At 46.7% G+C, this 22,781-nt stretch overlaps 1 protein-coding gene and 1 long non-coding RNA gene across 3 annotated transcripts in view; one reads left to right on the top strand and one right to left on the bottom strand.

The window, feature by feature from the left end:
- Nucleotides 1-14,226, bottom strand: part of LOC147100148 (uncharacterized) — a 43,339-nt gene extending 29,113 nt beyond the window's left edge. The window contains exon 1 of the long non-coding RNA XR_015073842.1: nucleotides 14,086-14,226. This is a non-coding gene — a long non-coding RNA (uncharacterized LOC147100148). The remainder of the gene's footprint in view (nucleotides 1-14,085) is intronic.
- Nucleotides 14,227-14,511: 285 nt separating this feature from the next.
- abhd17c (abhydrolase domain containing 17C, depalmitoylase) overlaps nucleotides 14,512-22,781 on the top strand; it is a 66,189-nt gene continuing 57,919 nt past the window's right edge. Inside the window, exon 1 of one of the 2 annotated variants that reach the window (XM_085968884.1) lies at nucleotides 14,512-15,328. In XM_085968884.1, the coding sequence (XP_085825010.1) occupies nucleotides 14,805-15,328 (524 nt within the window). In that variant the 5' untranslated portion in view covers nucleotides 14,512-14,804. The remainder of the gene's footprint in view (nucleotides 15,329-22,781) is intronic. The other variant, XM_085968883.1, reaches the window with a different exon arrangement.

Genomic DNA, 22,781 nt, shown 5'->3' with positions numbered 1-22,781 from the left:
ATAAATGGTAGGATACTGAGAAGTGTAGAGGAATAAAGGGACCTTGGAGTGCATGTCCACAGATCCCTGAAGGTAGCAGGACAGGTAGATAAGGTGGTTAAGAAGGCATACGGGATATTTTCCTTCATTAGCCGAGGCATAGAATATAAAAGCAGGGAGGTTATGCTCGAACTGTATAAAGGCCACAGTTAGGCCACAGCTAGAGTACTGCGTACAGTTCTGGTCACCACATTACAGGAAATATGTGATTGCATTAGAGAGGGTACAGAGGAGATTGATGAGGATGTTGCCAGGACTGGAGAATTTTAGCTATGAGGAAAGACTGGATCGGCTGGGGTTGTTTCCTTTGGAACAGAGGAGGCTGAGGGAAGACTTAATTGAGGTGTATAAAATTATGAGGAGCCTAGATAGAGTGGATAGGAAGGATGTATTTCCCCTAACAGAGAGGTCAATAACCAGGGGGCATAGATTTAAAGTAACTGGTAGAAGGATTAGAGTTGAGGAGAACTTTTTTCACCCAGAGCGTAGTGTGTGGCTGGAACTCACTGCCTGAAAGGGTGATAGAGGCAGAAACCCTCATCACATTAAAAAAGTACTTGGATATACACTTGAAGTTCCATAACCTACAAGGCTACGGACCAAGAGCTGGAATGTGGGATTGGGCTGGAGAGCTCTTTGTCGGCCGGCACAGACACAATGGGCTGGATTTTCATTGAGGAATCGGGTAGGAGGCGGGACTACAACTTTTGGTGTTGTAGTCCCGCCTCCATCGAGTTCTAGCCAACCCACGCGATTTAGACTTAATTGACCTTGTTGAGCCCGCCCAGTGGGCTCAGCAGGCCAATTAAGGGCCACCCGGCAACAGGCGACGTCACAGATTGACATTTCATCTGTCAAGACCTTTTGACAGATGAAATATCAGCGTTTGACAGCTGTTTGAAGCTGTCAAACACTGACAATCTGTACTCCAGGTTAATTCCTTCCTCTCAGGATGATTTAGAGATCTCTCCAGAACAGAAAGCAGAGGCTGCAGATTTTGACAGCTGGTGGCCATTCTGCTTTCTGTGCCGGTGAGATGGGAGACTCCCAAGACCTGAAGGAAGGAAGGCTGTAAAGGTAAGTAAAGGTTAGTAGAACTTCTTTAGACACTTTACACAGACCAAACACACTTACCTCTGCACTCATGCACCCATCACTCACCTGAACACTGACATCTCAACCCCTCCAAACCCTTCATCCCGACGGCCCGCCTCGCTAACTTGGCGTGGTTTGGAGCCATCGGGAATCCCGCATTTCACCAATGAAAATAGGGATTAGGCTAAAAACTGCCTGTTAACTGGCAGTTAATTGGCACTAATCCCCTTCCCGCCACGGGGAGGCGGGTCCCAGCACAGGTCGGGTACCCGCCTCCTTTGAAACTGGCATGGAGGCGGGTTGGGGGCGGGATGGGGTCGGGACCCCCGATTTCGGGATTTTAAACCCCCCACACGCCTCCAATCACGATTCCACGGCCCAATGAAAATCCAGCCCGATGGGTCGAATGGCCTCCTTCTGTGCTGTAAATTTCTATGATTCTATGATATGAAATGGGACCCTGTGGGAAGAAGTGCACTCACATTATGACAAGCAAAACCTCAGTTAAAAGAACTGTAAGATTTCAGACACTTCATTATTTTTTACATAGGATTACATCAGATATACGGCACAGAAACAGGCCATTCGGCCCAACCAGTCCAGGCCACCGTTTATGTTCCACTTGAGCCTCCTCCAGTCTTTCCTCATCTAACTCTATCAGCGTAACCCTCTATTCCTTTCTCCCTCATATGCTTGTCTAGCCTCCCCTTAAATGCATCGATACTATTCGCTTCAACCACTCCCTGTGGCAGCGAGTTCCACATTCTCACCACTCTCTGGGTAAAGAAGTTTCTTCTGAATTCCCTATTGGATATCTTGGTGACTATCTTATATTGATGGCCTCTAGTTATGCTCCTCCCCACAAGTGGAAACACTCTCTCTGTATCCACTCTATCAAAACCTTTCATCATTTTAAAGACCTCTATTAGGTCACCTCTCAGCCTTCTCCTTCCCAGAGAAAGGAGACCCAGCCTGTTCATCCTTTCCTGATGTGTATACCCTCACATTCCTGGTATCATTCTTGTAAATCCTCCCTGCACCCTCTCCAGTGCCTCTATATCATTTTTATAATATGGCGACCAGAACTGTACGCAGTACTGCAAGTGTGGTCTAACCAAGGTTTGATACAGGTTTAGCATAACTTCCCTACTTTTCAATTCTATCCCTCTAGAAACAAACCCTAGTGCTTGGTTTGCTTGTTTACCGGCCTTGCTAACCTGTGTCGCAACTTTTAGTGATTTGTGTATTTGTACTCCGAGATCCCTTTGTTCCTCTACCAGACCTAGACTCGCACCCTCCAAGTGATAAGAGACCTCCCTATTCTTCCTACCAAAATGTAATAGCTCACATTTATCTCTGTTGAACTTCATTTGCCAATTATTTGCCCATTCTGCAAGTTTATTAATGTCCTCCTGTAATTTGTTGCAGTCCTCCTCAGTATTGACTATCCCCCAAATTTGGTGTCATCCACAAATTTAGAAATTGTATATTTGATTCCAAAGTCTAAATCGTTAATGTAAATTGTCAGCAGCAGTGGTCCCAGCACTGATCCTTGTGGAACACCACTACCCACCTTCTGCCACTGTGAATAGCTACCCTTTACTCCAACTCTCTGCTTTCTGTCCTGAAGCCAGCTAGCTATCCATTCTGCTACTTGTCCCCTGACTCCGCATTCTCTGACCTTGTTCATCAGTTTATTATGGGGTACCTTATCGAAGGCCTTTTGAAAATCCAGATAAATTACATCTACCGCATTACCATTGTCTACCCTCTCTGTTACCTCTTCAAAAAATTCAATAAGGTTGGTCAAGCAAGACTTTCCCTTTTGAAATCGATGCTGACTATTCATTATTATATTTTTGGTTTCTAGATGTTCTTCTATTTTCTCCTTTAGTCGGGATTCCATTATTTTTCCTACCACCGATGTTAAGCTGACTAGTCTATAATTCCCTGGACATGTTCTATCCCCCTTCTTAAATATCGGTATTGCGTTAGAAACATAGAAGATAGGAGCAGGAGTAGGCCATTCGGCCCCTCGAGCCTGCTCTGCCATCCAATTAGTTCATGGCTGATCTGTATCTTAACTCCAGCTCCTGCCTTGGTTCTGTATCCTTTAATACACTTGCCTAACAAAAATATATCAATCTCAGTTTTGAAATTTTCAATTGACTTATCCATAACAGCTTTTTGGGGGAGTTCCAGACTTCCACTACCCTTTGTATGAAGCAGTACTCTCTGACATCACCCATGAACGAACTTGCTTTAATTTTAGGATTATGCCCCTTGTTCTGGAATCCCCCACCAGGGGAAATAGTTTCTGTATCTACCCTATCAATTCCTTTGATCATCTTAAACAGCTCCATTAGATAACCTGTAAATGGCAACACCAGAATCACTACCAGCTCCTGCTGTCTGGGAAAAAAAGGAGCAGTGGATATGGTCTGAAATTGTTCAGCTCGACGCCGAGTCCGGAAGGTTGTAAAGTACCTAATCGAAAGATGAGGTGCTGTTCCTCGAGCATCTGTTGAGCTTCAGGTCTGTGATAGGGTAGAAGCCAGGAGTGATTAAATGACAAAAGGGATGATGGTGCAAGGCAAAAGGGATGGTAATGGGACAAGAAAAGAAACCAATGACAACGGCACAATCATCAACAGCTGTTATCTGAAAAAATGGGAGCAGTGGTCATAGAGTCATACAGCACAGAAAGAGGCCCTTCGGCCCATCGTGTCCGCGCAGGCCATCAAGCCCTGTCTATTCTAATCCAGCACTTGGTCCGTAGCCTTGTATGCTATGGCGTTTCAAGTGCTCATCTAAATGCTTCTTGAATGTTGTGAGGGTTCCTGCCTCTACCACCCTTTCAGGCAGTGAGTTCCAGATTCCAACCACCCTCTGGGTGAAAAAGTTTTTCCTCAAATCCCCTCTAAACCTCCTGCCCCTTACCTTGAAACTATGCCCCCTGTTTATTGACCCCTCTACTAAGGGGAAAAGTTCCTTTCTATCTACCCTATCTATGCCCCTCATAATTTTGTACACCTCAATCAGGTCCCCCCTCAGCCTTCTCTGCTCTAAGGAAAACAACCCCAGCCTGTCCAGTCTCTCTTCATAGCTGAAACGCTCCAGCCCAGGTAACATCCTGGTGAATCTCCTCTGCACCCTCTCCAATGCAATCACATCCTTCCTATAGTGTGGCGACCAGAACTGCACACATGATTCCAGCTGTGGCCTAATTAGCGTTTTGTACAGCTCCATCATAACCTCCCTGCTCTTATATTCTATGCCTTGGCTAATGAAGGCAAGTTTCCCATATGCCTTTTTAACCACCTTATCTACCTGTCCTGCTGCGTTTATGCACACCAAGGTCCCTCTGATCCTTTGTCCTTCCTAGGGTCCTACCATTCATTGTGTATTCCCTTGCCTTGTTAGTCCTCCCAAAATGCATCACCTCACACTTTTCAGGGTTAAATTCCATTTGCCACTGCTCTGCCCATCTAACGATCCCGTCTATATCGTCCTGTAGCCTGAGGCTTCCCTCCTCGCTATTTACCACTCCACCAATTTTCGCGTCATCTGCGAACTTACTGATCATACCTCCTACATTCATATCTATATCATTAATGTACACTACAAACAACAAAGGACCCAGCACCGATCCCTGCGGTACGCCACTGGACACAGGCTTCCAGTCACAAAAACAACCTTCGACCATCACCCTCTGCCTCCTGCCACTAAGGCAATTTTGGATCCAATGTGCCAAATTGCCCTGGTTATGATCAGATCATCCCTTTCATCATTTAATCACTCCCTATTACAGACCTTCCCTTTTGTTCTTTCCTCCCCTCTTCCTCCCCCGCCTCTGAACTTGCCTAAAACAGTTCAATTGAAAGGTCAGCAACCTGAAACGTTAACTCTGTTTCTCTCTCCACAGATGCTGCCTGACCTGCTGAGTAATGTTTCCTGTAGGCTGCATGGCTATGTAGTGCTCCAGGGAACCTGCACAGCCAGCTTTTCAATACAAAAACCATGCATGTGTGGTATTTTGAATGACCCGCGCAGCGCCAAGCAAAATTAGAGGGAACATTGCTGCTGTGTATTTCCAGCATTTTATGTTTTTATTAGATATATGCCTCTCTATTCCTTCATCCAAGTCATTTATAAATATAGCGAAAAGCTGAGACCCCAGTACAGATCTCTGGGGTACATTACGAGTCACATCCTGCCAATTTGAGTACAGACCCATGAGGGGAAATTTTACTTACCGACACGCTGGGAGTGGGGGAGTCCGGTAGCATGCGGGAAACCCCGGATGCCTGGATCTCCCTGCACACTGTGGAGTTAAATCTTTCATCATTGACAGGTTCACAGTTTGATTGACGTGCTTGGCTTCCAGTCGGGAGGGGAGCACTCCGCAGGACCAGGTAGGTCCAATCCATGACCCCGGGGGGTGGTCCAATCCCAGGGGGAGAGGGGTCCAGTTCTGGACCCTGAGGGGAAGGGTCTGATCCTGGTGGGGGGTGGGGGCAAGAAGAGGCTTCAGCTGCCGGGAATCCCAGCCGGCCACTGTTTAACCTGCTCAGGTTAAATCCAAGGCTTCCAGCCTACTTAACGGGCCAGTAATTCCGGTCCCAACGCATGAGTACGGACGGTGTACTCACGCGTGGGCCCGTTGGAAGTGCCGGATTTCAGCATGCACAGCGCATGCGCGGGAAACCGGCATTTCCTCCAAGGGGTTCAGAGGTCCAACGCATGCGCGCAGGACTCTGCGCGCACACGTTGAACTTCCTTCTTTTTGACAGGTTTGCCCGTGTGCAAGGGCCTGAACTTTTTAGACATATAAAAAGGAGGCGTAAGGAATTGATTCTTGAAGGTAAGTGGTCTATTATTTAAAATTATTACATTTTTTCCACAGCTTTATTGTTTTTAAGGACTTTACAGTAAGGTAAGTTTATTTTTAGACCCGATTTCTTAAATTATTTTTTTCAAAAATTTTATTAATTGTTTAAAATAGTTTTTTAAAGTTATTTATAGTTTATTTAATTATTGGGATGTTTTTTAAAATTTTATTTAAAGTTAAACTAGTCTTTTGGGCGCCCGTACTTTTCATGAGTTTGACAGTTCTTACTATCAAACTCATGAATGAAGTTTCCCCTCCCCTGATTGGCTGCACAGTGCTCACCTGATCCCAGCCGGCACATCGAACTAACTACGCCGCTGGATCAGGCAAGCAGATCGCGCCGACATTTGAACCGGGCCAGTGACAGGAATTCCAAGCAGGCCCAGGCTTCAGATGTCGGCGCGCCGGGTGAGTGCACATCGGGGGCTTGCACGCGCGGCAAGCACCCGATCCTAATTTCTGGCCCAACATATTTTAAATGCCAACCTACCTTCTGGGAGCAGGTTGGTTGCCCGCCTCTTGTCCCGCCTCGGATAAAATCTGGAAGTTGGCGGGTTGGAGCCGGCTTCCCAACACGTCTCGAATTTTTGGCCATTTAACCCCACACCCATGTTAAAATTCCCCCCATTATCCTTACTTTCTGTCTGCTACCTCCTGATCAATTCCCTATCCAAGCCAATAGGTTGCCTCCAATTCCATGCACTCTCGTTTTTGTTAACAGTCTATTATGTACGTAAATCTTGTAAATAAATTCAACTGCTGGTTTTAGTTTGAATGATGTGGTCTGACAGCATGATGTTTTCCACCCTTTGAAGGGGACAGGAGAGCATGGTTTGCAATCTGTGCAACCTCTAGAATAAAACATCATGGTAAAAGGGCAATTGTTAATACGCGACACGCTACTCCTGTTCAAGGCACATATACGGCATATGTTTCTGATCTTAAGGAACATGGGTTCTCTGTGGAAATTGCATTGTGCTGTGATCATGAGTAAGGCGAGTCTAAATGGTCACATTTACAATGAAATAATTGGTATATTAATTGAAGCTGAATTACGCAAGGAAAAAGAATGTTGAGCCTAGATTGGAAAAACTATTAGACCGGTGGGCACTGCAGGACGTCAACTGTATTATTAATGAAAAGAACTGGATTATGATTTTGTTTGGCTTTTATTTTGTATACAACTTAGTTTGAATGGGCCATTTGTACTAGCAGTGCCCTCCTCCTGATGAAGTTTTTGTCCTGGTGCCGTTGGATTATCCCAGTGCCACTCTACTGCTCCAGTTCAAAATACTCCTTCACTGTGCACGAGTCAGGTAGGAGATATCTCCAATAAGAGGGGCCACTGATTTACGATGCTGAATACATTCAGTTTTCATTACCTGGAATCCTGACCAAGTTTTTGGGGATTGAATTCCATCCCTTTTACTGTGAAAATCGCAAATCAATATGAAATGCCTTAAAAGGAGGGCATCTGTTCTGTAATAAATGCTCATACCCTGCATCCAATAACAGGACAGGATCTCTTCAGTGGTGCGTACACCTGTAGAATGGAGAGGGTTGAACAAAAAGTACTTCTCCTCGACTTTTTTTCCCCTTCAACTATATAAAGACTTGCATTTATATATTGGCCCAGAAATTCGGGTCTCCACGGGTGAGTACGCATGGTCTTCCTGTCAAACTTATGAATGAAGCATTCCCTGCTACCATTGGCTCTCCATGGCCCACGTGATCCCAGGGGACGCATCGAACTAACTGCGCCCCTGGGATACGCAAGCACTGTGCGCCGGCAGTTGGAGGAAGCCCAGGATCGGAATTCCACGGAGGCCCACAGCTCAACGGCCGGCGCGCAAGGTAAGTGCAGGTCGGGGGCTTGCACCCGCGGGAAGCCCCCGACCCGAATTTCTGGGCCAGTGTCTTTCACGACTTCAGGACGTCCCAAAGCGCTTTACAGCCAATTAACTACTTTTCAACTTTAGTCACTGTTGTAATGTAGAAAACGCAGCAACCATTTGTGCACTTCAACCTCCCACAAACAGCAATTAAATAAATGACCAGATAATCTGTTTTAGGTGTTGGTTGAAATATAAATGTTAGCCAGGACACTGGGAGAATTCAATACCATAAGATAAAGTTTCCAATTGTACTCTCCTGGTAAGGAGCCTCATCTGCTAGGGATATGCATCAGGAATTGTGTGCATGCATCCCACAATTTTATTATCCAGCAACGGAAGACAAATTGGGAACTGTGTGCACGCATTTTCCTGATCTGCGCTCCAGACAGGCGAGACTCTACGATGGGGACGTGCATTTAGAAAATTTACCCTGATGCTTTCCCTCAAATTCTTTGGAGCAGGTTCCTGGTCTTTTCAGGAGTGGAATTATCAAGTCCCACTCACGCTGGTTTTCAAAAGTAGGTCAATTTAACCCAGCTCATTGCTGAAAATAATCACAGCTTTACTTGTGATCTTTCTTAAGGTTGTGTGTTCAAGTTCCATTTGAGCATATAATCTAGGATGACACTCCAGTGCTGTATTGAGGGAGTTCTTTACTGTCGGAGGTGCAGGCTTTTGGGTGAGATGTTGCACCGAGGCTCCGTCAGCTCTCTCAGATGGACGTACAAGATGCCATGGTATTATTTTGAAGAAGAGCTCTCCCTGGTGTCGTGGCCAATATTTATACCTCAACCAACATCAGTAAAACAGATTATCGGATTACAGGAAACTTTGTGATATCCGGCTCCGACGTGTTGCCGATCTATCAAAACCGCCGGACATACAAAGTTAATGTTGAAGCATACGGAGGTTTTCATCTCCGTATCTGACAACAAACACTGTTGCTTAGCAACAGCTTCTAAAGAGTCGGCTGCAGCTGCAAGCGTCTCTAGCTGAAGCTGTTGCTATAGCTACAGACCTTGCAGTGCCTGACTGGGAAAAAAAAAGAACGAGAACTAAAAAAACTTAAGAGAAAATGGCTCCTGATTTTTGCCGTTAGTTCGAGTATTCCGGACATACAACCCCCGGATAAACCAAAGTTTCCTGTATTTTGTCAATGCTGTTTGTGCCATCTTGCGGTGTACAAATGCCCTACATTACAACAGTGACGACACTTCAAAAGTACTTCATTGGCTGTAAAGCGCTTTGGGATGACCTGAGGTCATGAAAGACACCATACAGAATTGTAGAGCACAGAAGGAGGCCATTCAGCCCATTGAGTCTGCTTCAACTCTTTTGAAGAGCAATCCCGTTAGTCTAAGTCCCCCGGTCTTTCCCCAGATCCCTGCAATGTTTTTCCTTCAAGTATTTATCCAATTCCCTTTTGAAGGCTACTATTGAATCTGTATGCACCACCCTAGCAGGCAATGCATTCCAAATCCTAACCAGTCCTGTGTGAAAAGATGTTTCCTCATGTCACCTCTGGTTCTTTTAAATGTGTAATATCAATGTAAAGGTAACTTTTTTTCTTTTGATGAGAAAGGTATCTCATATTTCCCTGCCTGCCTTTTTTTTGTTATTTGTTCACAGGATGTGGGCGTTGTTGGCAATCCCTAAAAATATGATTTGATTGGGATTACGGAAATATGGCTCCAGGGTGGTCAAGGCTGGGAACTCAACATCCAGGGGTATTCAATATTCAGGAAAGATAGGCAAAAAGGAAAGGGAGGTGGGGTAGCATTGCTGGTTAAAGAAGGGATTAATACAATTGTAAGGAAGGATATTAGCTCTGATGATGTGGAATCTGTATGGATAGAACTGAGAAATACCATGGGGCAGAAAACGTTAGTGGGAGTGGTATATAGACCTCCAAACAGTAATGCGGAGGTTGGGGATGGCATTAAAAGGGAAATTAGAGAAGCGTGCAATAAGGGCACAGCAGTCATCATGGGTGACTTTAATCTACATACAGATTGGGCTAACCAAATTAGTAACAATACTGTGGAGGAGGAATTCCTGGAGTGTTTACGGGATGGTTTCCTGGACCAACATGTCGAGGAACCAACCAGAGATCAGGCCATCTTAGACTGGGTATTATGTAACGAGAAAGGATTAATTAGCAATCTTGTTGTACAAGGCCCCTTGGGTCGGAGCGATCATAATATGATCGAATTCTTCATTAAGATGGAGAATGAAGTCGTTGACTCAGAGACTAGGGTCCTGAATTTAAATAAAGGAAACTACGATGGTCTGAGGCGCGAGTTGGGTAGAATTGATTGGGGAATGTCATCAAAGGGTTGACAGTGGATAGGCAATGGCAAACATTCAAAGACTGCATGGATGAACTACAGAATTTGTTCATCTCAGTTTGGCATAAAAATAAAACAAAAAAGGTGACTCAACCGTGGCTAACAAGGGAAATTAGGGATAGCATAAGATCCAAGGAGACGACATATAAATTGGCCAGAAAAAGCAGTAAACCTATGTATTGGGAGCAGTTTAGGATTCAACAAAGGAGGACAAAGGGATTAATTAAGAAGGGGAAAATTGAATATGAGAGTAAGCTTGCAGGGAACATAAAAACTGACTAAAAGCTTTTCAAGATATGTGAAGAGAAAAAGATTGGTGAAGTCAAGCGTAGGTCCCTTGCAGTCAGAATCAGGGGAATTTATAATGGGGAACAAAGAAATGGCAGACCAATTAAATACATATTTTGGTTCTGCCTTCACAAAGGAGGACACAAATAACCTCCCAGAGATGTCGGGGAACATAGGGACTGATGAAAGGGAGGGACTGACAGAAATCAGTATTTGTAGGGAAATGGTGTTAGGGAAATTGATGGGATTGAAGGCCGATAAATCCCCAGGGCCTGATAATCTACATCCTAGGGTACTTAAGGAAGTGGCCCTAGAAATAGTAGATGCATTGCTGATCATCTTCCAACATTCGATGGAATCTGGAACAGTACCCATGGATTGGAGGGTAGCTAATGTTACCACACTATTCAAAAAAGGTGGTAGAGAGAAAACGGGTAATTACAGACCGGTAAGCCTGACATCGGTAGTGGGGAAAATGCTAGAGTCCATTATAAAAGATGTAATAGCAGAGCACTTGGAAAACAGTGACAGGATCGGACAAAGTCAACATGGATTTACAAAAGGTAAATCGTGCTTGACTAATCTACTGGAATTTTTTGAGGATGAACTGTAACTGGTAAAATAGACAAGGGAGAACCAGTGGATGTGGTGTATTTGGACTTTCAGAAGGCTTTTGATAAGGTCCCGCATAAGAGATTAGCGTGTAAAGTTAAGGCACATGGGATTGGGGGCAAGGTATTGACTTCGATAAAGAACTGGTTGGCAGACAGAAAGCAAAGAGTTGGAATAAACGGGTCTTTTTCCGAGTGGCAGGCAGTGACTAGTGGGGTACCGCAGGGATCGGTCCTTGGACACCAGCTATTCACAATATATATTAATGATCTAGACAAGGGAACTGGATGTAATATCTCCAAATTTGCAGACGACACAAAGTTGGGTGGGAGTGTGTGCTGTGAGGAGGATGTCGAGAAACTCCAGAATGGTTTGGATAGGTTGGGTGATTGGGCAAAAACATGGCAGATGCAATATAACGTGGACAAATGTGAGGTTATCCACTTTGGTGGCAAAAACAGGAAGGCAGATTATTATCTGAATGGCAATAGATTGGGAGAAGGGGAAGTGCAACGAGACCTGGGTGTCCTTGTGCACCAGTCGCTGAAGGTAAGCATGCAGGTACAACAGGCGGTTAAGAAACATAGAAACCTAGAAGATAGGAGCAGGAGTAGGCCATTCGGCCCCTCGAGCCTGCTCTGCCATTCAATGAGATCATGGCTGGTCATCCAAATTCAGTACCCGGTCCCTGCCTTCTCTCCATATCCCTTGATCTCTTTAACCTTAAGAAATATATCCAACTCCTTCTTGAATATATTTAATGAATTGGCCTCTACTGCCTTCTTTGGCAGAGAATTCCACAGGTTCACCACTCTCTGGGTGAAGAAATTCCTCCTCATCTCTGTCCTAAATGGCTTACCCCTTATCCTTAGACTGTGACCCCTGGTTCTGGACTCCCCGACCTTCGGGAACATCCTTCCAGCATCTAGTCTGTCTACTCCTGTTAGAATTTTATAAGTTTCAATGAGATCCCCTCTCATTCTTCTAAACTCCAGCGAGTATAAGCCCAATCGACCCAATCTCTCCTCATACGTCATTCCTGCCATCCCAGGTATCAGTCTGGTGAATCTTCGCTGCACTCCTTCCATGGCAAGAACATCCTTCCTCAGATAAGGCGACCAAAACTGCACACAATACTCAAGATGTGGTCTCACCAAGGCCCTGTACAACTGCAGCAAGACATCCTTGTTCCTGTACTGAAACCCTCTCGCTACGAAGGCCAACATACCATTTGCCTTCTTAACTGCCTGCTGCACCTGCATGCTTACTTTCAGCGACTGGTGCACAAGGACGGCCAGGTCTTGTTGCACTTCCCCTTCTCCCAATCTATTGCCATTTAGATAATAATCTGCCTTCCTGTTTTTGACGCCAAAGTGGATAACCTCCCAGTGTGGAGAGGAGGGTATTTCCACCTCCGTAACATCACCCGTCTCTGCCCTTGCCTCAGCTCATCCGCTGCTGAAACCCTCATCCATGCCTTTGTTACCTCTAGACCTGACTATTCCAATGCACTCCTGGCTGGCCTCCCACATTCTACCCTACATAAACTTGAGGTCATCCAAAACTCGTCTGCCCGTGTCTTAACTCGCACCAAATCCCATTCACCCATTATCCCTGTGCTCGCTGACCTATACTGGCTCCCGGTTAAGCAGCGCCTCGATTTCAAAATTCTCATCCTTGTTTTCAAATCCCTCCATGTCCTCACCCCTTCCTATCTCTGTAATCTTCTCCAGCCCCACAACCCCCCGCCCCCCGCCTGAGATATCTGCACTCTTCGAATTCTGCCCTCTTGAGCATCCCTGATTATAATCGCTCAACCATTGGTGGCTGTACCTTCTGTTGCCTAGGCCCTAAGCTCTGGAATTCCCTGCCCTAAACTTCTCCGCTTCTCTACATCTCTCTCCTTTAAGACGCTCCTTAAAACCTACCTCTTTGACCAAGCTTTTGGTCACCTGCCCTAATTTCTCTTTTTGTGGCTCGGTGTGAATATTTTTGTCTTATAATACTCCTGTGCAGTGCCTTGGTATGTTTTACTACGTTAAAGGCGCTATATAAATACAAGTTGTTGGTGTGTCAGTGTCAGCTGCGGCTCAGTGGGTAGCACACTCGCCTCGGAGTCAGAAGGTTGTGGGTTCAAGTCCCGCTCCAGGGACTTGAGCACGTAAAGCTAGGCTGACGCTTGCAGTGCAGTGCTGAGGGAGTGCTGCACTGTTGGAGGTCCCATCTTTCGGATGAGACATTAAACTGAAGTCCTGTCTGTTCTCCCTGGCGGATGTAAAAGATCCCATGGCCACTATTTCAAAGAAGAGCAGGGGAGTTATCCCCGGTGTCCTGGGCCAATATTTATCCTTCAACCAACATCACTACAAGCAGCTTATCTGGTCATCGTCAACACTGCCGTCTGTGGGAGCTTGCTGTGCGCAAAGTGGCTGCCGTGTTTCCCACATTACAACAGCGAATGCCACTTCAAAAAAGTACTTTGGGACATCCGGTGGTCATGAAAGGTGCTATATAAATGCAAGTCTTAAAACCGACCTCTTTGACCAAGCCTTTAGTCATCTGTCCTAGAAACATAGAAGATAGGAGCAGGAGTAGGCCATTCGGCACCTCGAGCCTGCTCCGCCATTCAATGAGATCATGACTGATCATAATTTCTCCTTATGTGGCTGGGTGTGTTAATTATTTTTTTCTTACACTGAAGCCCCTGGGGACGTTTTACTACGTTGAAGGCGCTATATAAATACAAGTTGTTGTTGTTGTTGTTGTTGTGTGTGAAGTGGCCACTGTCCCCCCCCACAGCTGACCCGGAAGTGCTGGTTGGAGGGCGGGATGGGCCCGCGGCCTGACGCCCCGCCCGCCCTGGTGAAATGGCTGCCTGTGTGCTGAGCACTGCCAACTGAGCGGCGCCTCGACATACCTCGATGCTAATTCCGGACGCTGACCTGTCGCCTCATTCGCCGTCTGACAAGAAGACAAGCGCCGTCCCCATGAGGCCGCCGGCCCGCTCCGGCCACTGACCGTTACTGGGCCCCGCCCCCCTCTCCGGTACCTAGCAACCAGGCCCCGCCCCCTCCGGTCCCTGGCAACCGAGACCCGCCCCCCCTCCGGTCCTTGGCAACCGAGCCCCGCCCCCCCCGGTCCCTGGCAACCGGGCCCCGCCCCCCTCCGGTCCCTGGCAACCAGGCCCCGCCCCCCCTCCGGTCCCTGGCAACCAGGCCCCCCCCCCCCGGTCCCTAGCAACCGGGCCCCGGTCCCTGGCAACCGGGCCCCGCCCCCCCTCGGGTCCCTAGCAACCGGGCCCCGCCCCCCTCCGGTCCCTAGCAACCGGTCCCCGCCCCCCCGGTCCCTAGCAACTGGGCCCCGCCCCCCTCTCCGGTCCCTGGCAAGCGAGCCCCGCCCCCCTCCGGTCCCAGGCAACCAGGCCCCGCCCCCTCTCCGGTCGCTGGCAACCAGGCCCCGCCCCCTCTCCGGTCGCTGGCAACCAGGCCCCGCCCCCCTCCGGTCGCTGGCAACCAGGCCCCGCCCCCCTCCAGTCCCAGGCAACCAGGCCCCGCCCCCTCTCCGGTCCCAGGCAACCGGGCCCCGCCCCCCCTCCGGTCGCTGGTAACCGGGCCCCGCCCCCCTCTCCGGGCCCGAATGCCGACGGTGGTGAGGGAGCAGCCCGGGACTCCTCCCCCGCCCCCGCCCAGGATGAATGGCTTCTCGCTCGGCGAGCTGTGCTGGCTCTTCTGCTGCCCGCCCTGCCCGAGCCGGATCGCCGCCAAGCTGGCCTTCCTGCCGCCCGAGCCCACCTACACGCTGCTGGCGGCCGAGGGTGCCGCCGGGGCCGGGGCCCTGCACCTGTCCGAGCGGGCCGACTGGCAGTACACTCAGCGGGAGCTCGACTCGCTCGAGGTGTTCTTCGCCCGCACCAGCCGCGGCAGCCGCCTGGGCTGCATGTTCGTCCGCTGCGCCCCCGACTCGCGCTACACCTTGCTCTTCTCGCACGGCAACGCCGTCGACCTGGGCCAGATGTGCAGCTTCTACATTGGCCTGGGCTCCCGCATCAACTGCAACGTCTTCTCCTACGACTACTCGGGCTACGGGGCCAGTGACGGGAAACCGTCCGAGAAAAACCTCTACGCTGACATTGACGCGGCGTGGACGGCGCTGAGGACAAGGTCAGTGCGCAGTGTAAATGCTGGGGAGGTCAGGCAGGGCTTGCACTTCCATTGATTGCAATCAAGTGCTTTTTGTGTGTGTGTGCATCAGGGAAGTGCAACGAGACCTGGGTGTCCTTGTGCACCAGTCGCTGAAGGTGAGTATGCAGGTGCAGCAGGCGGTTAAGAAGGCAAATGGTATGTTGGCCTTCGTAGCAAGAGGGTTTGAGTACAGGAACAAGGATGTCTTGCTGCAGTTGTACAGGGCCTTGGTGAGACCACATCCTGAGTATTGTGTGCAGTTTTGGTCACCTTATCTGAGGAAGGATGTTCTTGCCATGGAGGGAGTTCAGCGAAGATTCACCAGGCTGATACCTGGGATGGCAGGAATGATGTATGAGGAGTGATTGTGTCGATTGGGCTTATACTCGCTGGAGTTTAGAAGAATGAGAGGGGATCTCATTGAAACTTATAAAATTGTGACAGGAATGGACAGACTAGATTCAGGAAGGATGTTCCTGATGGTCGGGGAGTCCAGAACCAGGGGTCACAGTCTAAGGATAAGGGGTAAGCCATTTAGGACAGAGATGAGGAATTTCTTCACCCAGAGAGTGGTGAACCTGTGGAATTCTCTGCCAAAGAAGGCAGTAGAGGCCAATTCATTAAATATATTCAAGAAGGAGTTGGATATATTTCTTAAGGCTAAAGGGATCAAGGGATATCGGGAGAAGGCAGGAACAGGGTACTGAATTTGGATGATCAGCCATGATCTCATTGAATGGCGGAGCAGGCTCGAGGGGCCGAATGACCTACTCCTGCTCCTATCTTCTATGTTTTTATGTTTCTATGCTCCCTCAAAGGACTCTATCTCCGAATCAGTGTCAAACTTACCCACGGTTTGGGTTTAAAGAGACGTAATGGCTTAGAAATTGGTCTTGAGCGGTGGCGCAAAATAGGTATCACTGCGTAGGACCTCGTGACGCAACAGTAGCGCATCTGACTCCAGATCAGAAGGCTGCGTGTTCAAATCACGGCGGGGTCACTGTTCTTCCGCATAATCCCGGAATTAATCTTACATTAACTATATTCAAGAAGGAGTTGGATATATTTCTTAAGGCTAAAGGGATCAAGGGATATGGGGAGAAAGCAGGGACAGGGTACTGAGTTTGGATGATCAGCCATGATCGCATTGAATGGCAGAGCAGGCTCGAGGGGCCGAATGGCCTACTCCTACTCCTGCTCCTATCTTCTATGTATCATGGGCAGCCGATCCGATACCGCTCGCTTTGCGCCACCACCCGTTTACAAATGTCTCTCCTATCGGTTAATTGATTCATTCCAAATGCAAATCCGATTTCTTTCCGAAAAGAACATTTTGAGATGCAATGCATGAGTAATTTGAGCTACGTGTGGTAACTGTAGCGTGCTCAGGAGGAAAGAGGTGACTTTGGACCTATGGTTCCCAAAGCTCTCCAGGGGTATTCCTCCTGTCATGTCCGGGTCTGTTGTAGACTCATTCATAGAGATTGATTGCTATGATTAGTCAACAACCCCATTATCATTGTATCATGTGACTACCAGGATGATAGAAGGCAAACTAGATGGATCTTGGTCTTTTTTCAGCTAGCAATTCCTATTTCTCTCTTCACACAAATATTACGGAAGTAGTTTTCTAGCATTCTTACCTTGAGTCAGAGGGTTGCAGGTTCAAGCCCTACTCCATCCAGGCGGAAGTAGGATGAGAACACTGCATTGTCGGAGGCTCCGTCTTTTGGATGAGATGCCAGCCTGTTCCGCTGGGATGTAAAGGATCTCACTATTCCAAATAGAGTAGGGCATTCTCCCGGTGTTCTGCTCAGCATTCTTCCACCATTCAAGCGCCATCAAAAACAGATTATCTGGTCATTCATTTTGTTTATTGTTGCGGGATCTTGCTGTGTGCAAACTGGCTGCTGCGTTTGCCAATATAATATATGCCCTTGCTTTAAAAGTAATTCATTGATTGTGAAGTAATTTGGATGATCTGAGAACATAAGGCGTATAATTGTAATATGCAATAAAAGTGACCTTGATTGATCTGATATGTTTTTTGAAGGGCAATAACTTGAGCTGTCTTGGGAATTCTCTCTGCACAGTTGGATTTCCTATATTGCTGGTTGAGCCCTCTCCAGTTCCTCACCGTCTTCTGCCTGGATATGTTCTGATGGAACATCTCTTCTAACTACATGTCACCCTTTGATTAGGGTTAGGATGATAATATGCAATGAAATTGGCCTTGATGATGAGTTATCTCAAGGGAGACGAGAAACATGGCGTACTGCAGCAATACTGGGCATCTGAATAGGTTTATGCAATTTTGAGGAGAAAATGTCCAACTTATAAACAGAAAAGATGAAGGAGCTGAACATTGTATAAATAGTATATGAGTACAACATGTGGATTGGATGTCATGATGTGCCAGTGACATCACACTTTCTTTCTATGTTACTCAAATCGCTCAAGTCAACTTGAAAATATCCCTTTACCTGTCAACTATTTATATAGCGGTCTAGATTTTCAAATTATGTAACATCTAGGCATTGTTCTTCATATTCCAAATGCTCAGTGTTTAAATAGTTGTGATCTGGAGTTGTAGGTGAAAATACAAACTCCTATTTTAAAATGATTTGTGTTTTCTTGGCAGATTTTTGCTGATAAGACCATATGATTCACAATATTCAAAAACCTGTAAGATTTTCTGGAAACATAGAGGAAATACACTCACTTGTGCAGATTACCAAAGTATTGATGGCCAATATAGGATACAGACATTTAATTGTTCAGTATAAAGTTGAGAACAGGTTTGGCAATAGTTCTCAAACTCTTGCCTGCAATGCTAGAAGGAGAGCGATGGCCTATTTCCAGTAGAGTCTGAGTCTTTCATCTACGGGAGTACCCTCCACGCTGCTGGATAAGATTGCTTGAGGGCCAACTTCCCCTTTGAGACTTGAAATATCATGGTCCTGTGACATCAGAAAGGTCACTCATCACTTTGTCCCATTCTCGCATTCTTTATAAGGCCAGCTCCACACCTTGACTTTAGTTTGCTGTTTGCCAGAAGCTGATTGAAAATAGAACTGCAAGGACTCTGACACAAATTTTCAGAACCTCTCTGGCCACAGGGGATGTACCAGAGGACTGGAGAACAGCTAACGTAGTACCATTATTCAAGAAGGGTAGCAGGGATAAACCAGGGAATTACAGGCCAGTGAGCCTAACATCTGTGGTAGGGAAATTATTGGAAAAGATTCTGAGGGACAAAATTAGTCTCTACTTGGAGAGGCAAGGATTAATCGGGGATAGTCAGCATGGCTTTGTCGAGGGTAAATCATGTCTGACCAATCTGATTGAATTTTTCGAGGGGGTGACTAGGTGTGTGGATGAAGGAAATGCTGTGGATGTGGTATACATGGACTTCAGTAAGGCTTTTGACAAAGTCCCGCATAGGAGACTGGTCAAGAAGGTAAGAGCCCATGGGATCCAGGGTGCCTTGGCGCGTTGGATCCTAAACTGGCTGAGTGGCAGGAGGCAGAGGGTGATGGTCGAAGGTTGCTTTTGTGACTGGAGGCCTGTGTCCAGTGGGGTACCTCAGGGATTGGTGCTGGGTCCCTTGCTGTTTGTGATCTACATAAATGATTTGGAGGAGAATGTAAAAGGTATGATCAGTAAGTTCGCAGATGACACGAAAATTGGTGGGGTGGTAAATTGCGAGGAGGAAAGCCTCGGGCTACAGGACAATATAAACGGGTTGGTCAGATGGGCGGAAAAGTGGCAAATGGAATTTAACCCTGAAAAGTGCGAGGTGATGCATTTTGGACGGACAAATAAGGCAAGGGAATACACAATGAGTGGTAGGACCCTAGGAAGTACAGAGGGTCAGAGGGACCTTGGTGTACATGTACATAGATCCCTGAAGACAGCGGAACAGGTAGATAAGGTGGTTAAAAAGGCATATGGGATACTTGCCTTCATTAGCCGAGGCATAGAGTATAAGAGCAGGGAGGTTATGATGGAGCTGTACAAAACGCTGGTAAGGCCACAGCTGGAGTACTGTGTGCAGTTCTGGTCGCCTCACTATAGGAAGGATGTGATTGCTTTGGAGGGGGTGCAGAGGAGATTCACCAGGATGTTACCTGGGATGGAGCGCCTCAGCTATGAAGAAAGACTAAACAGGCTGGGGTTGTTTTCCTTGGAGCAAAGAAGGCTGAGGGGGGACCTGATTGAGGTGTACAAAATGATGAGGGGCATAGATAGGGTAGATAAAGAGGAACTTTTCCCCTTAGTAGGGGGGTCAATAACAAGGGGGCATAGATTCAAGGTAAGGGGCAGGAGGTTTGGAGGGGATTTGAGGAGGAACTTTTTCACCCAGAGGGTGGTTGGAGTCTGGAACTCGCTGCCTGAAAGGGTGGTAGAGGAAGGAACCCTCACAACATTCAAGAAGCATTTGGATGAGCACTTGAAATGCCATTGCATACAAGGCTATGGACCAAATGCTGGAAAATGGGATTAGATTGGACAGGGCTTGATGGACGGCGCAGACACGATGGGCCGAAGGGCCTCTTTCTGTGCTGTATAACTCTATGACTGAGGGAAAGGTTGGGCAGGAGCAATGATGTGTGGAGAATGCTCATAAGAAGAAAGATAAAGATATTACTGGAGTTAGGCAACCACTTTCTTCAGTACGCTTTCTGCAGACACTGCTGCAACCTAACCAAGTTCCTACATCCGTATCATGCAGGAGCTAATATTTAAGCGCAAACATTTTATGTTCCATTTCCTTTGCATTGTTTCAAGGTATGACAGCATGTATGTGCAAGATAAGTATGCCACTTGGCAAATAGCAAAACCAAGCAAACATTCACGTCACAGATGCTGGAAGTACAATGATTTATTGATATGTAAACTGACGATCATGATTTCACCATCACTAAAACCTTGATTCAATTGACAAGAAATGCATTTGACAAATGTAACAAGATCTTTCATTGGAGAAAAATAAAATTGTTTACTGCTGAAAGACACATTTTATGAAGCTTTGCAGCATCACAATAATTGAAGTACAGGAATTTATTAATCTGTAAAAATCTTTTGGCCCCACTAGTCATGATGTTTTGTGCCGCATGGTTATGGAGTTTCTACAGTGTGTATATGGCCTTCCCTAGTAAAGTCAGTTGTTGAAAAGTTTTTGTACTCTGTTGAATGATAGATGTCAATATTCGGGAATAGAGCCCGGCTCAGTCGGCAGCATTCCTACCTGAGTGGGAAGTTTGTGGGTTCAGGCCTTGTTCTATGCCTTGGGCATGTAATCTGTGCTGGCACGTTGGTGCCGTACTGAGGGTGTGCTGCATTGTTGGAGATGCTGCCTTTTCAATGAGATTAAACTGAAGCCTTGTCTTCAGGTGGGCAAACACAATTCCCCCGCACTGTTTGAAAAGAGCAGGAAATTCTCCCTAAACCAGCGCCACCAAAAAAAACACTAACTGGTTATTCACCTCATTTGCAGTTCGTTGGTGGTCTAGCTGTGAGCTAATTGGCTGATGTATTTCCCTTCCTAACAGCTGTGACTGCACTTCAGAAGTAATTTATTAACTGTAAAGTGCTTTGGGACATCCAGAGAACATAAGAGTTCTTTATTTTTCGCCATGGGCACTCTGGTAGGAGCAAGTGCTTTCAGGACTGGTGCAGCATGAAGCAGATGCAGAGCAAAGTTACTCTCTCTCAATTCCACAAAAGCAAACTACATCAGTGTGATTTCCTCCTCCAAGTGATCACACCAGCCATCCACATTGTGTCTCTCCTGAGTGAGACTGATAATTAATGTCAGTTTTCTGTTGTGAATTTGTTCTAATAAGCAGTGGATGGGACTTGCCCAAACTGTCTTCATGTAGGTACCCTTAAACCTGTTGCATTCCTTTCAACCCATTTGTCAGGGATAGATTCAAATCTATGTCTCGGATGAAAGGGTTATGTTCTGACTCGCTGCATTCAGTTCCCTCTAAAACGGCACAATATTTTTCTTATTAATGATGAGGAAAATTTATCAGCATAGTCTGTTTAATCTTACAAATTGAATGTCAGTAATTTGACATTACAAAATACTTCCCTCCCCCTGCCCCCCAATACGTCCCTGCACGAGGAACAGACCCCTAGAGATGGTAGCTGATTTTGGATTAATTAACACCTTTTAAAAGGGAGTTGAATAACTCTCTTGAGGAGGATTGAAAGATATTAATAGCATGTTTTTTCTAAGAGATGTAGGAGAAGGAACTTTGTATTCTTTAAAGTGGGGATCAACAGGTGGTTATGGGAAGGAAGGAGGACGGGGATGATGGGCAAGTGGGACTTGGTGCGGGAGAGGATGCTAGTGGCAGATGGGCTGAGGCAGACAGTACGGCGGAGGTGGAGTAGGCAGACTTTGTGATGGAGAGGATATGGGGTTGAAGACTCAGCTTGGGGTCAGAACAAGATGGCAAGTTTGGTTCAGTCTGGTTCAGTAACTAGGGAACGCAGTTTGCAGCAGGGCTAAAGACAACGGCTTTGGTCTTCTCTGTTTAGCTGAAGGAAGTTAAGACTCCTCCAAGATCAGATGTCAGGCCAGCAGTCTGACAATACAGAACAAGTGGAGGGGTCGAGCAGGCTGCTGGAGAGGTAGAGCTGGCTGTGATTGGAATAAATGTGGAAGCTTACCCCATGTCTGCGAATGATGTTACCATGGGGCAGTGTGTAGATGAGGAAGAGGAGGGGACGGGACCATGGGTGGATCCTTCAGGTCTCCAGAGGTGATGGTGTGAGGGAGTGCAGCGAAGGCATTGTTGTAGATGCTTTGATCACAATCAGATAGGTAAGAGTGGAACCAAATGAGGACAGTCTCATGGAGCTGGTCACCAGAGGAGAGGTTAAGGAGGGATGATACATCATAGTTAGAGAATGTTGTTTGTGATTTTTGTTAGAGCTGTGTAGTATGTTGTTGCAAGCTGAAATAAAATTTGCACCTTTGAAAATTAAATTTTTTATAAAGTACTTTAGTGAGATAGTTTTTTTTTAAAGGAGGCTGCAGTGTTAAACCTGTTGTATTTGAGAAGATTGCAATATTGTTGGTTTCCTTATATAACAGTCTTGTAACATACAATGGATTAGAATGCCAGTTGTATGGTAAGTTTTTACAGTGTAACTCACTAGTTATGTTTCTGGATTTTTACATTAGATATTTTTGTTGTGTTTACTGACACCACACGTAAGCAGACCTTGCGGCCCTACAAACCGGTGTGCCTTTACCTGCCTAATGTCTAGGTAAATGTAGCCAGACCCAGTGATTTATTCTATCACGAAGGCTGCTCATTTCCACCTTTGTAATATCGTCCATCCCCGCCCTTACCTCAACTTTGCTGCTGCTGAAACCCTCACCCAGGCCTTTATCACCTTTGGACCTGACTAT

This window comes from Somniosus microcephalus, chromosome 27, assembly GCF_052327205.1.
Source record: "Somniosus microcephalus isolate GS21.2 chromosome 27, FLI_Smic_1.0, whole genome shotgun sequence".
Taxonomy (NCBI): domain Eukaryota; kingdom Metazoa; phylum Chordata; class Chondrichthyes; order Squaliformes; family Somniosidae; genus Somniosus; species Somniosus microcephalus.
The sequence above is the reverse complement of the archived record's forward strand: the minus strand, read 5'-3'. Positions and strand labels throughout refer to the sequence as shown.